The following is a 13,879-nucleotide window of genomic DNA, read 5'->3' on the forward strand; positions in this document are numbered from 1 at the left end:
GCTTTTGTCTTCACTTGTGAGCTTAGTTTCCCTCTTCATCTCAGCAGTTTGACTGCCCTGTGAGATCTCCCCAGCAGTGGGAAAAGGCTTGGATGAGAGTCCCCCAGGTGAACAGTGCTGCATCCTGGCACAGCCATTCACGAGAGGGCAGCTGCAGAGTACATACCAAGTTTCCTACCCCCCTCCTCTTCTTCCCACCTCTCTGTGCAGTCCACATGGATTTCAAAGATGTGATCAAGGAGGCACTCTTGCAAAATCAGTGACAGTATACTTGTCTTATCTGAGGACTTTTTTTTTTAATTCATCTCTCCTCGTTAGCCAGGGAAGAAGAATGAGCACTGATAAATTTGGTTTCCACTTATTTGATAGTTAAAAAACTTTACATTCAAAAGGGATGAGGGCAGGAGATTAGAAGACATATGCAATTCAAGGACATATTTAAGAAGAAATATTCATTGCCAATTCCCCAGGGAAACCTTCCGTTTTGTTGTACTAGAGAAGGATATCCCAGTTGATGCCCGTATGTCACAGCTGTTATTTACTAGCAGAGGGAGAGTGGCTGATTACAGGGTTTTACATCTTGGGGCATTTTTCTGGGTTTAAGTGGAAATGTGCTCTTTGAGTCCAAAATTGTGTCTTAGAGCAAACTGCTAGTGGAATTTTTTCCAAAATAGGTTTTAGTGATTTTAACTGATTAAAAATAATAGACCCTATATATCCAAGACATATATCATACTGTACTTTAAGGATACAGCAAATGGAAGAAAAGATGTCAGAAATTCCACAGTTCAATTTTAGAAAATGTTGCTGTATTTCCTACCTTTTTTCTCTTAATCTTTTTTTTTCTGAAACTAATATTAAAATCTGGCATTAATGTTGATAAAGTATGTGATGATACAAACATTTTTACTCATTTTTACTGCTGCCTAACTTTCATGGATCCATTCATAAGTTCTTAGAAATTTCTCAGTGTGCTGGCTCTTCAAACACAGTTACAGCTGAGTTTTATAGCGATGAGTAGATTATTTTCAGATCGTGTGGAATGCCTTTCAGCTTTTGTTCTCTTGCTCTTATTTTCCTGATTTTTTAGATTTCCTTCATTTAGTCTTCAGCATGTTGGAGGTTTGTTTTGAATTATTTTCTTGGTCCATCGGCTTAGTCAGTATACATGCCTTAGTTCTTTAATGTATGGTTTTAATTTATGTTGGGATGAAACACTATGGAATGCTTTTCTTTTTAGTGCTGAGAAATGGAAAAGACAGTTGAATTGAGTGATTTGGGCTGTGATCAAGCATATATGAATGTATTTTATTTATCAAATTGAGAGACTAGACAATTTAGATATAAAGTGTAAAAAAAGCAAGTAAAATGTTGAATTAATTATGTTTTTTCTCAATTCATCGTGCTACATATTTGCAGAAAGATCTAGTTTTTTGTTATTTCTAGCCTTCATAACGCAGTGTCTTTCTCACGTAAAATTTATACTAGACATCATTCAGTTGTACTACATTTGATTTCATTGCTGCAGACCTTGCCACTGTAATATGGTAAATAATGCATGCTAAGTAATGTGAACATAGATCTCCTTGTTCAGGTAGGCTGCCTGTGCAAACCTGAGGTTTCCTACCTTCACTGATGCTCTTGACCTTGATGCACCACCTTGACTTTTGTCAGCTGTTGCCTTTCATGGCTCTAGCCTCTTTTATTCCTTCTACTTTCCAAATTGCTTTTTTAGCAGTTCGGTTAGTACTTAGGCTTGGATCTTTTCTCCTCTTTGCCCTTTCCATTCTTCCTTTATACCCATTACTGATTTCTGGTCCACACTCAATTTCAAGCTTGTGTTTATACACAGGTTTTAAATCCACCTCTCTGCTTTTAATCTTTCTTCTTGTACTGTCTCCCACATCTCATTCTTTTGCTATTTATTCTGTAAACACAAAACTCATGCCAGATTACTCAATGCCTTTACTTGAAAACTCATGTCAGAGTTGGTGGTGTCATCACATTCATCCTTGTCAGAATCATCTATTACAACACTTTTGGTTTTTCACTGGTTTGGGCCCTGAACATGCAGGATGTTTTTAAAAACAAACAAATGCAATGTAGGTGCGGATTAATGGTATAAAGCTTTTGATTGTGAAGTACCTGGGATACAGATACTCAAGAGCAGCAAAGCACTCTTCCCGAATGAGTGTCACTGAGGAATTTGGGCTCAAAATGTGTATGTAAAACAGGAGAGGCACAAAGGAGTATCCTGTCATTTTTAGTTGACAGGTAGCATCTCATTCTGCCAATCTTTGCTGTTTTCTTAAAGAGGAAGAAAGTAGGAGCTAGGAGGCCACAGAGTGATCTGACATAATTTAAAGAGTCTGCAGAACTATTGAAGCTGTAGTTTCTCTGTGCTAGTTTGGACTGTAGCATTGCCTGGAGTTGTCCTGCCTCCTACAAACACTGTATACCAGGGTCCTGAAATGCATCCTTGAAAGGACCACAATATGGGTATGGAAGGCAGGAGTCTTTGGAATTGTTGGTACTGCACTGCTCCTTCTGTCAAATAAGTTTTGTTCAGCCCCGGATCTTTTATCTAAAAGAAGGAATTGGGAAGGGCATGAAACTGCTTATCGTCTTTTTATAAAGAAGAAGAGCATTCTAGCATCTGCAGTGACCATGGGATTAAGATGAAGATTGCTGAACTCCTACCTTAAACCTTTCTGTGAGATGCAGCAGATTCCTCTAAATGTTCTTGAATGCTTTCCAAAGTGTCTTCACGTTCAAAGCTGTATGTAAGGCAGAGGCTGATGTTGTCTTCTAGGGGCCAGTAGTAGCCCAAGTCCCTTGGTACACGGGACAATAGAAGTTCTGCAGGAGCAGAGCATTGCTGGAAGCCTCCTGGCAGTAGTGCCAGGCTCAGGCTGGCCTCACCTCTGCAGCTAATCAGGTTGTCAACCTCTGAGTTTCAGTGTGGAATCATGTTTGCAGGTCACAGAATTTTGTTTTTGAAAGCATCAGTCAGTGGTAGGTTCACAGCACGTTAGAGTTTATTTAGGGTATTTTCTCTCTTTACCTTTTTTTCTTTTGATGTTGCAGGAAATATTCAGGAAGTCATTTTACAAGAACACTTGGAAAAAGAAGATGAAATTCTGGTTTCCTTGGCTGGTTTGAAGCAGGTACTACTATTGCTTAGCTTAACCTTCTTGTGCCCTTCAGGGCTATTCATCCTTTCTATTTTTTCTCCTCTTTTATTCTTTTTGTATACTGCTGTTTTGTCTTTTTGTAGCTGTTTTACTATGGCATCAAGCATTGTGATGTACTTTTATTTATAAAGGTAAAGTTCAGCTATAAACAGTTTAAATTATTTGCTCGGTATTTGCTCCTGTGAAAGTTTTGGAGGCCTCGAACCAGAACTGAGGAAGTGCAACCCTGAGTGCTGGACTTAAGCCATGCTATCATCTTTCTTAATGGAAATGTACTTGCTAGGCAGTAACCGTGCCTATGTCCCCATTATTTAAATGTGACAACACTTAATGTCATCGAATTAAAGAAAAAATACTACATACATAAAATGAGAATGCTGCTGAGCATCTGTAGCTTTGATTATACTGTCCTCTGCTCTCAAAATACATTTTATGAGGAAAAATGTGGCATATGTTAAACGTATAATGAGGTAGGAAACAATCTTAACAATTTCGTTCTCCTTAGATTTCTTGTTTTCCAGATTCTGATACAACCACATTTAACAGTTATTTGTATCTTTAATCAATATAGATATGAATATTGACTTGCTTCCTGTCTTTTCAAAGCAAATATTTTGGGAAAATGGTTTATGAAAGCATTCTGCACAGAGCTTTAGAAAATACAGAATTTCTCCAAATTTTTAACTTACATTCTTTCCCCTCCCATTCAAAACAGATCAAGGATATCCTGAAGGGTTCATTGCGTTTCAACCAGAGCCAACTGGAAGCTGAAGAAAATGAGCAAATCACTATTGCCGATGATCACTACTGTTCCAACAGTCAGAACAAGGGGGCAGGTGATGTCCTAAAGGGACCTGTTATAACAAAGCAACAGTTCATCTCAGGACAACAGGTAAGATAAAAACATCTCAAGCAGGCCGTTGATGGCCTTCCATTTTTTGGAGACTTCCTCTAGCATGTCCAGATATTACATGGGACACACCAGCATTCCTGGTGCTTATGGAGAGTGGTTGGAAGTGTATCTTTAGCCAGTGTCCTACTCCCATCAATTATTTTTATTGTAGCCTTATGCTCCATATGTGGATATTTAAGTCTAAGTGTTAGGTGGTATTAGGGGGGAGTTACTCTTTCACATTGTTTAATCACAAAATCACCGATTAATTTCTTACAGAAAAATGTAAAAATTGCAGGTAAATGTTCCCATACCAAATGTTCCCACATGATTATTCTCATTGTCCTTGTCCTCCAGGATCCCATTATGTAAGAGCTGATTAACTGCATTGCAGTGTATTCATGGCTAGGGTCAAAAAGGAAGTAGCAAGGAGGTTGCTTTTACCTTCTGCTTCGTTGTATTGACTTTCTGCTTGAATCAGTAAACAATGTTTTCACATAGAAAGCGTACAGTCATAGGACAAGTTCATAGACAGATGTATTTTCTTTTGATGCTGAAAGGTCCTCTGTCTAAGACTCAGTCCGACTCAAACAATATCTTAAAAACAAGTACTTTTGGATATGCTTATTTCTATATTGGAGTTCTGTTAAGTCTGCCACCCCACGCTGAAATTCACACTTATAAATCAGCAGCAGCACTATCACCTAAAAGTCTAACTGAGCCTGCCATCAGTTTACTTTTGACAAGTTTACTTAGGAACTACAGGAAGTATTTATTCATTTTCAGATAATGACACAGGGTCATTTGATTTATTACACACAATCCCCCTGAGTTAGAACACTCCACGTTAAAAACATATTTTAATTGTATTTCAGTATTAGAAGCAATACTGAGATTTATTTTTTTATACTTAGTAATGGCACCTTCGAAGAGCAAAGCTTTGATAGAAAGCTTCCCTTGTTTGTTTAGCTGTTGTCGTTACAATCACTACTTTCTGACATAATTAAGTGATAGGTTAAACTGATGTAGCATATTGGAATGTTCATATAATGACCTCCTATTTTTGTCCTTTATCTCCTGGCATTTTATACAGAGTACCTTTGGCTTTCTTCCCAAAATGGCAAATGTTTTTCTGATGATTTTTCACTTCTCGAAACTGGAAGGTAGAATGATATATAACATGACAGACAACATGCTGTATGTGTGTGTGCAGACCCTACTCATGCTGGAGAAACCCTTACTCAGAGGCTGGTCTAAACCGTGTATCATGGAGGTGCTGGAGATTTGCATTTTGGGTATTGGGAGTGGAGCAGGTGAAGCCTGGTCTGCACAGGTTTCTTTCCAATGGAAACTTTTAGGGTGATGTACAATGACATTTGTTCTTATCCCAGCGTGTAGTCAGGATATATACATGCAGCCCCAGGAACTGACTGGCATCTGTGGGTCCCACAATTTCAGAGACTGCTTGTAAGTCAACTATGACCCACATGAGTAGAGGCTGTACAAGCTGAGCTGCTGCAGAGGATTAATGATGCATTGGCACTGCATGGTTTATGTTTGGAGGTGCAGGACATTAACACGGATTAGCCTCCTCTCCCCTTATCTTCTGGAGGTTCCAATTGTGATAATGAGAAACAGCCCCTTTGACAGAAAGAAAATATTAGAATTAGACATGACAGTCCAGGAGGACTGTTAGTATCCCTAGTTAGTTCAGGATAGTTTGTCTGTGGCACTATCCCCTGGTTAGTCCATGCTGTTTCTGAGCCCATTATCTTTAACCACCATGGCTAAAATCAAACGAAAAGAGGAAAGCTTTGGACCCCTTTTAATAAAAAACATGAAAATAAAACTGCAGAATTTAGTGGATTGTGAAATTAGACTTTTAATTTATGGAGTCAGTTGTTGGCCCAAACCAGGCCACAGCCCAGGCTTTTAGCTCTGCTGAAGAAAATGGGCTGCCCTGGTGCCCTGGGTCTTGCTGGGAGTACTTACTGAGAGCTGAAAGGGGATTAAAAACAACCACTTCTACACCACTGAATGCATTTCTTGCTAAGTAAATTTTACTGTATTTGCATTTTCTGTGACTTTGGTAATGCATGTAATTCTACTTGGTGTGATTTATACTGTAGAGATTTTCTGTGCTGCAATTATAGGGATATTTTCTAGGACAGCTGGAAAAGTTACAGGTGTAGCTATTCTGTAATTGAGATAAAATCTGGCCTTTTGTGCTTGGTTGTTATATAAGTATAAATTATCATTTTTGCTTTTTTTTAAAGTGCTCTTCCTCTTTTTTGCCTCAAAATCCCCTTCTGGAAAGTGAGGATAAGGGTATAGCCCTTCTTTAGAAAGGAAAGCTGCAAAATTAAAAATGCAAAAAAGTTAAGATAAAGGCTCGAAGAAATGGAGCATTTTTTTGAATGTTTGGCTTTGGTAGCAGTATGCAGTTGACAAACAGAAGGCTTCTGTTGCTAAATAATGAATGATAATTAACACATTATCTTGCCTTTATGTCTGTTCAAAGAAGGAGGCAAAACGAGCTGCTGTTCTTCTAAGCTTTCTTGAATTGTATCCTTGCAGTTAGTTTTAACTCATTCACAGTGTGAAGGCAATTGAAATAAGCCTGGTCCTAGTGGCTATATTCATCAGGAAAAATTGTTTGGAGAAACCATATGGCAACGGGCGTAAGGTTGTTAACTTTCAAAGCTACTGGAAGTATAATTCTGTCATTTTTCATTTATTCAGTAGTGGCAGCAGATGGGAAAAAACATGCTTCACGTCAGCATGAGTTTCCTGAAACAGAAACAGGCAGAAGAAAAAGGAAGGAGGTATTTTACCTCTGGAAATATCAGTACCAAAATACCAGTGTATGCCAGGGATAGGCAAACATTTACAGGAGGCCCTTTTATAGCATTTTGGAGTCAGTATCTCTGCTTTGCTACTTCTCTGGTACTTCAGTGAGCTATAGGTCTCCTTAACCAAACCAAAAAGTGTGGGTAGCATGAAAAGTAGTGTTACAAAGCACAACACTAACAACAAGTTTTCTTTCCTATTTTTATTAAAGGGCAGGATGATTTTTTTTAACTGCACAAGAGTGCATTTTTGAAAGCAGAATTTAGGAAATTGAAACAGCAGTACAAAGTGTTTATGATGGAGGGCCCTTCCTGAGGGTCATTGCCAGAGGCAAGACACCCTGTTATCTTTGGGGGTACCAGTGAGGGAAATACTGATCTTGATGAGCAGGTCTGTCACTGGTAAGAACAGTGTTACCCTACGCAAGGAGCTGCCATCTCAGGTGTGAGGACTTAAACAGAGCATTCTTGATAGGTTGGAATAATAAAGTCTATAATTTTGCGAAATGATGTACTGCATTCCCTGGGAGCATGGTGAGATACTGGAACAGGTTTCCCAGAGAGGTGGTGGATGCCCCATCCCTGGAAACATTGAAGGTCAGGTTGTACAGGGTTCTGAGCAACCTGATCTAGTTGATGATGTCCCTGTGCCTTGCTGTGGGAGATGGACTATGTGACCTTTAAAGGTCCTTCCAACCCAAACTGTTTTATGATTCTATTTTGATGGAGCAGAGCCACGGCTGTGTGCTGCCTCTGTCCTCACCCCCTGGAGATGGCAGCTGACTGACTGACAGGGCATGAAGACAGCATTTCAAACAGACAAGATGAAAGCAAAAGGCTAATTAACAACAAATGATGTCTCAGCTCAGAAGTGTTTAAATAGTGAAGTATCTCTCCTTGTAGAATAGATCTGTTCGGTTTTTAACTTCATGGAAACTGCTTGAAGTTTTTGATATTTGAATTGCTCTGGTTCTGCATGGATCAGGACGTTTTGAGATCAATTTTGATAGCATTCAGCAAAGGCTAGCTTTTGATATTTCTAAAAGCAATCTGCTGGGTTTTGTATGAATTTTATTAAGTCATCTCAGGAAAATGAATTTGTATCAAAAAGTAATAGATGTAAATTTCTATTGGTGTGATGACTGTCTTACACTGGGACCTGTAAAATTAAAAGAAATACTCTGAACTTAAGATATTTCCATCTGAATTGCAAAGTATTAAAATTAATTTATTACAAAACAGAATACTATACATTATACTTATAATGATATTAATTATATAATGTATAATATTATATTATGTAATTATATGTATATACTTGCAGATAACATGCAAAAATTATAAATTATTAAACCAGAATATTTTCAAAATTTACTAGAAAGGGAGATATTTGAATCCCTATTCATATAAATTTGGGTCACAATTCTGTATTTGAATACATTTTCCCATTCAACTTTGTGACTTTTAACAATTTGTAGCTGCTATGCAAATGACAACCAAAGAATTCTAGCTCCTAAATTTCATTGTACAGTCATTCTTAATCTCAGGTGGGTTTTGTCCCCTGAGCTACTCTACAGTCTCCTTTCAAGAAATTCTGATCTATAATCAGTAATCAAAGCAAGAAAATAATTTTTTCAACTGTAATAATAAATTTGGCAGAAAAAGTTTTGCTAGAGGGCATGGATACCATAACTCCACTTATCACTTGCTGATGCTTGTGATGATCTCCATACTCCAATTTTACTTCTGTTGAAGACCCAAGTGTATCTCATTCATATTATTCCTGTTGTTCTCTTCTGTAACTGCTTTCTTTTTTCTATAATATCCACAATCTCTCTTTTACACCAAAGTGAATTTAAATTTTTTTGTTTGGTGAAAGAGTCACAGCTGAAGGGCTTGTATTGCTGCATATGTGGACATACACACTTCCCCAGCTGCCCCTCTACTTCTCCTTTTTCTCAGTCTTGCATTCATGTAATCAAATATATTGGTTTCAGTATCACACCACTTCAGTATGCTTGTACCTACAGGCTGCTTGGCAGGTTGCATTGTTACTCTGAAAAAAAATTGTGTGGAAGCAACCAAGAAAGCAGTCATGCTCTTGTTAGGGAAACATAGCGCTAGACAGGAGTTGAATGCCTCTCTTGCAGAAGAAAACAAACCCTTTTGGGTTGCAACCAAGCTAAAAGACTGCCAGTTTTCAACACATGAGAAATCCCATTTTACTGTATATGGCAGTCTTCCTTTCTAATTACGTATAGCTCTGACTGGAAAAGCTGGGTTTCTCCTGAATATGGCTGGTATAATGGAATATAAGATTGCGACATCGTGGAGTTTTTTGATACACTGATGTGTGGTCTTTATCCACTACCTGAATGCTCAGGGACACACATTTCCCAAGGTCTAACCAGACAGAATTGGGATTCCCAGACCCTCATTTTCTGAAAGAGTTAGGAAATATTCAACAGCGCTAACCCTAGAAGCCCTGGGAGCCCTGATCTTTTGAACACAAGCTGGTTCACACTAAACCAGTCTAAGTGTGGCTCATATTCCACAGGTCAGGGTTTTACTAGGAAATTTGATATCAAACCATTCCTCTGACAAGGTCCAAAATGCCATTGTTCATGCAAACCAGCAAAAAACTCCTCGAAACTACTTCTACTCAAAACTACTTCTAATTACTGCAGAAAACCAATATAATTACTGAAAATCTTCACAGCTGTAAAGTATGTGTTTGATACTTAGCTGCTGTGATCACTACATGGATGCACTGTGATGATAAGACGTGTAAGACTGCTATACCCAATAAAGTATTTTTAGAGTGTTATATTTTATGCTTTTGTAAATAACAAATAAATTACGTCACCTGAAGTTAATATCCGCTTTATTTTTTACTTTATTTGGACATTGCTACTTTTGGATAATAATTATTCATTTGTCCCATTTCCGTATCCCTGACATGCATCATAAAACTTGTTATTTGGTAAAATTGGTACACACTTTAAGTCCTTTCTGTGCTGTTGTCTCACAGACTACGACTGACTCGAGCGCTAGTGAGAGCAAGAGTGCTGATGACTATATTATGGTTTCCAAAGAAGAGGAAGGAAGTAAAAGTGCTGTTCCGGAGCCAGTGCAGTCCCTTCAGGCACACAAGGAGTCAGTGGTGAAGCCAGAAGCTCCGTCTCGTTCTTCTTTGATATTCTCTGACCCACTGATGGGTTCAATTTCAGCCTCCTCCAGCAACCTGAGCTCCAGCCCTGATGACGACAGCAGTAACAACAGCAAAGATTCTGACTTTGCTATTGTCAGCCCACTGGACATCTAAAGGTCGGGAGAGTTTGGGAAGTCAGTCGTTACAACTCAGTTCAAATTCCTATGATTCCACGGACTGGATACTTTGTTGGATTAGAAGGGCAGAAAATAGATAGAGGTAACCCATTTCAGCTGCCAAAAACCTAAATTAAAATAAAAATAATAAAAAAAAAGGCAACACAGATTTGACCTTTTTGAAAATAATATACACCTTTTAATAACTGCCTTAAATAAAGACTCAGTAAAACCCAGTTCTAATATAGTGTTATTCTTAGTTATGCTATTACTTTACTTAGGAGCACTTTTGCTATAGAACTGTTGCTTTCCCAAAACATAGAATAGTATGTGCTAGGTACCATAATGGAAATGTGTAGAAACTTGGCATCAGACCTGAAGCAGCAAAGACAAGCCAGATTTAATGTCATCCTTTTACAAAATATGCTTGACTGGGTATTCTGAGTAGGAGAAGGTACTGTTTCTTATGAGACTGTGATTAGAGAAGTAGGGAATGAATATCAGAAAGATTAAAAGGATCATCTTGGTAGTAAGTTTGTTCTCCCTTAAGGAATCCTAGTTTCTTCATTTTCATCCAGCAATAGCCTGAGGTGTGTTCAAGGCAGAGGTTTGTGTAGTTGTTCCTCAGTGCTTACAGGAGGCTGTGTGACAAACTCCTTGAGAATGAGAAGCTATACAACAGAGCCTTATTTCCCTTTGTCTCCTTTTTTTTCCCCTTTAGAGTCCCCAGTTCACCTCTTTCCCTCTTTATATTTGTCTACTTTTACTTCCACTGGCATGAATTATTTTTTATTTTACTGAGACTACCACAGTTAAAACAGTAGGTGCAAGGGAAATAACAGTATTTCATAGTGTAGACCTGAGCCAGTTGAACTAAAACTAGCTTGAGTATGATAACTTACCAGGGAAGGTTGCAAAGTGAAATGAAATGTTCATAATTAAAAGCACTTTATGTCTCATTGCTATTATCTTCTATAGACTCTGTTTACATATATTCCTATACAATTTCCATATTTCTAGTGAAGAAAACATAATGGTGCAGCAGCATTAACCAACAGAAATTTTATAATAAACTCTATAACTTGTTCTTCTATGGAAAAGTGTATTTCTTTCCCATCAAGTAGCTAGTGCATTTAATAAGAGCTTTTTCAAGTAGATAAGAGGGTTTTTTGTGCTCTCTGATCCCTTTAACCTCTGCTGGAATTCAGAAAATTAAACCAGTGGTGAGTGGACACCTCCTCTTGCAGGGTCCACACAGAGCTAGCTTGAGGAAGGAATGCTAGTATATCACTCTATAACAGCAGCAAAAAGAAAGTATTATTTGCTTTGAAGATGCATATACATTGTACTATGCAACAACTTCATAATTGCATGACGAAGCTTGTGTTTATTCGAAGGTAAGAAATGGTAGTTATTTGCTGCTTAGTCTGTTACTGTAGATGGAGTGAAGTACTGTATTCCAAAGATGAGGTGATGTGTGATTTGCTGGTCTTAGATTTTACAAGGTCTGTGTCAGAGGCTGAATTGAAGAGTTAATTGTCATGTAATTACATAGTAGTTGCCATGTCCTTACATGTTCAAAAGCTGTCATGTAGTTCTTTGGAGATTATTTGTGCCTTGTAAAATGTTAAAATACTAGAATGTTATGAGCAGGCATAGCATCATACCTCTCTGTAACAGAGTGATGCAAAGAGTCAGATGACTATTTAGATGAAAGATCTTAAATGCGTAACATTTACAAAAGGTGTTTATTTTGGTTTAATTTTAAGCTTCATAGAAAATCACTATGGAATTCAGCATACATGCCTGTCTTCAGGTTTATTTTATTTCCCTGAGTTTGCATGAATGCCAGGGGATTAGGTGGCTGTTGATTTATTTAGGTCTTTCAAGCTCTTCTAGCCTTAACCCATTAAGCAAGGCTTGTGCCACACCACCAAAAATGGGAATCTGTTCAAAAGCTACCTGTGGAAAGAGGAAAAAAATATTCTGGGGACAGAGAGAAAAATTTTATATTCTGTGATACATAAACCTTCAAAGATTCCAGTACTTTGGTGGGAGAAAATGTTTTTACTTCTTTTTTATTTTTTTAAGCATCAGTCTTTTGATTTCTATTCTAGTTGGTTGTTTCAGGGATCACATTGCTATTTTCTTGAACGGTCTCATTGCCAATGGAAGAGTGTGATTTGTACAGGTTTTTTATTTTTGTAAGTTAGTTGTATCTTTAATATTGTATATTTTAAAACAGCAGTAAAAGTCTGTAAAGATTTGGGGAGTTTCCAAGAAATTTTCTCTGATCAGTGAATACTGATGAGATGAATGCGTATCATGCCATGGGACGTGATAAAAATCTTCAAAAGCAGAGAGATGATTATACGAATAAAAACAGAGCAAATTCCAGTAAATGAATCTGCTTTGGCTGTACCATGTCCTTCCACATCTCAAATATGTTGTCTCTGATACTTGATCATAGTGCAGAGATAGTTAGAATTTTAGTATATTCATCAAGTTAGAAACTTGTTAGTTAGATAAAATGTCAAATCATCGTCCTGTCTTGTGTTTTGTTAAGAATATACTAAGAGAGAAATTGTCATTTAAAACATGAGATTATTCTTTTTCTCCAAAAATTACCTGTTCATAATGCTCATGGATAACAATAGTCAGATAGAAAAATTATATGCATTGCAAATTACCGATGAAAACTAGTAAGGCATTAAGATATGTATCTGAGACTGTTGTACTGTATCTCATATCTGTAATTTATTGCTTTAAAGTCCCTTGCATGTTATGTCAGTTGTATGTACTGCAGAACTGCAGTATCATATTTTGACTGGGTATTGATTTAGTCGTGGAGCTTTGCATCTTTACTCTGGAAGAACATCTTGCCCGCTTTATTAAAGAAAAAATTAACAAAGTTTCTGGGCTGCACTTGTGCTGTTTTCTCAAAAAAGAGGGAAAGCTTTTTGGCTAGAATACTGGAAGTATTATTTCTGAGAGCTAGGGTGATTTAAAACTTCAGAACTATCGATATAAGCACAAAGTTTATTAATACTTTAATCTGATTTTATATATGTGATCCAGGGAATAAAACTGCTTGTCATTTATCTCAGCTGAACAGTATGGAATATTTCCTATTTTACCATGTTTCTTGTATCCGAAAATAACAAACCAGAATTTAACATGGTGTAACTTTTCTGCAATTTCATAAAACTCGGTATAGTTTCATCGTTGTGTCTCAGTCACAGTACCTGTTTCTGTACAGTACTTATCTGAATCACAATACTTTATTTCACCTTCTTAACTGTTTCCTATGATTCTCCAGTATGTTCTCATTAGGTGGCACTGAGGCAACTATTTAAAAGATTACATTTCAGATTTAAAGTGTACTTGTGCCTGGCAGTTACAATGTCATCTGTTCAAATACAACAGTCCTAACATGAACAGATTTCCAAATTCTGAGTGTCAGCCCTTAAATAGTACTTCTGATTTTGTGCTGCATGTGTTGGTCTTGAATGAATGATTCTAATGTTTTATTAGACTTGAAAAGGTGCAATTTCATAAAATAAACTTCATTTGGCTACGGAATAGTAATTACACTGTCTCGTAATCTGTGCTGTTCT

General features: G+C 37.4%; 1 protein-coding gene across 4 annotated transcripts in view; it reads left to right on the top strand.

The window, feature by feature from the left end:
• Positions 1–13,173, top strand: part of TBC1D5 (TBC1 domain family member 5) — a 316,083-nt gene extending 302,910 nt beyond the window's left edge. For all 4 annotated transcript variants that reach the window (XM_032684071.1, XM_032684094.1, XM_032684087.1 and 1 more), the window contains 3 exons: positions 3,088–3,167; positions 3,910–4,086; positions 9,967–13,173. In XM_032684071.1, coding sequence (XP_032539962.1) covers positions 3,088–3,167; positions 3,910–4,086; positions 9,967–10,260 — 551 coding nt within the window. In that variant the 3' untranslated portion in view covers positions 10,261–13,173. The remainder of the gene's footprint in view (positions 1–3,087; positions 3,168–3,909; positions 4,087–9,966) is intronic.
• Positions 13,174–13,879: the final 706 nt, after the last annotated feature.

Source organism: Chiroxiphia lanceolata, chromosome 1, assembly GCF_009829145.1.
Source record: "Chiroxiphia lanceolata isolate bChiLan1 chromosome 1, bChiLan1.pri, whole genome shotgun sequence".
In the NCBI taxonomy this organism is placed as follows: Eukaryota; Metazoa; Chordata; class Aves; order Passeriformes; family Pipridae; genus Chiroxiphia; species Chiroxiphia lanceolata.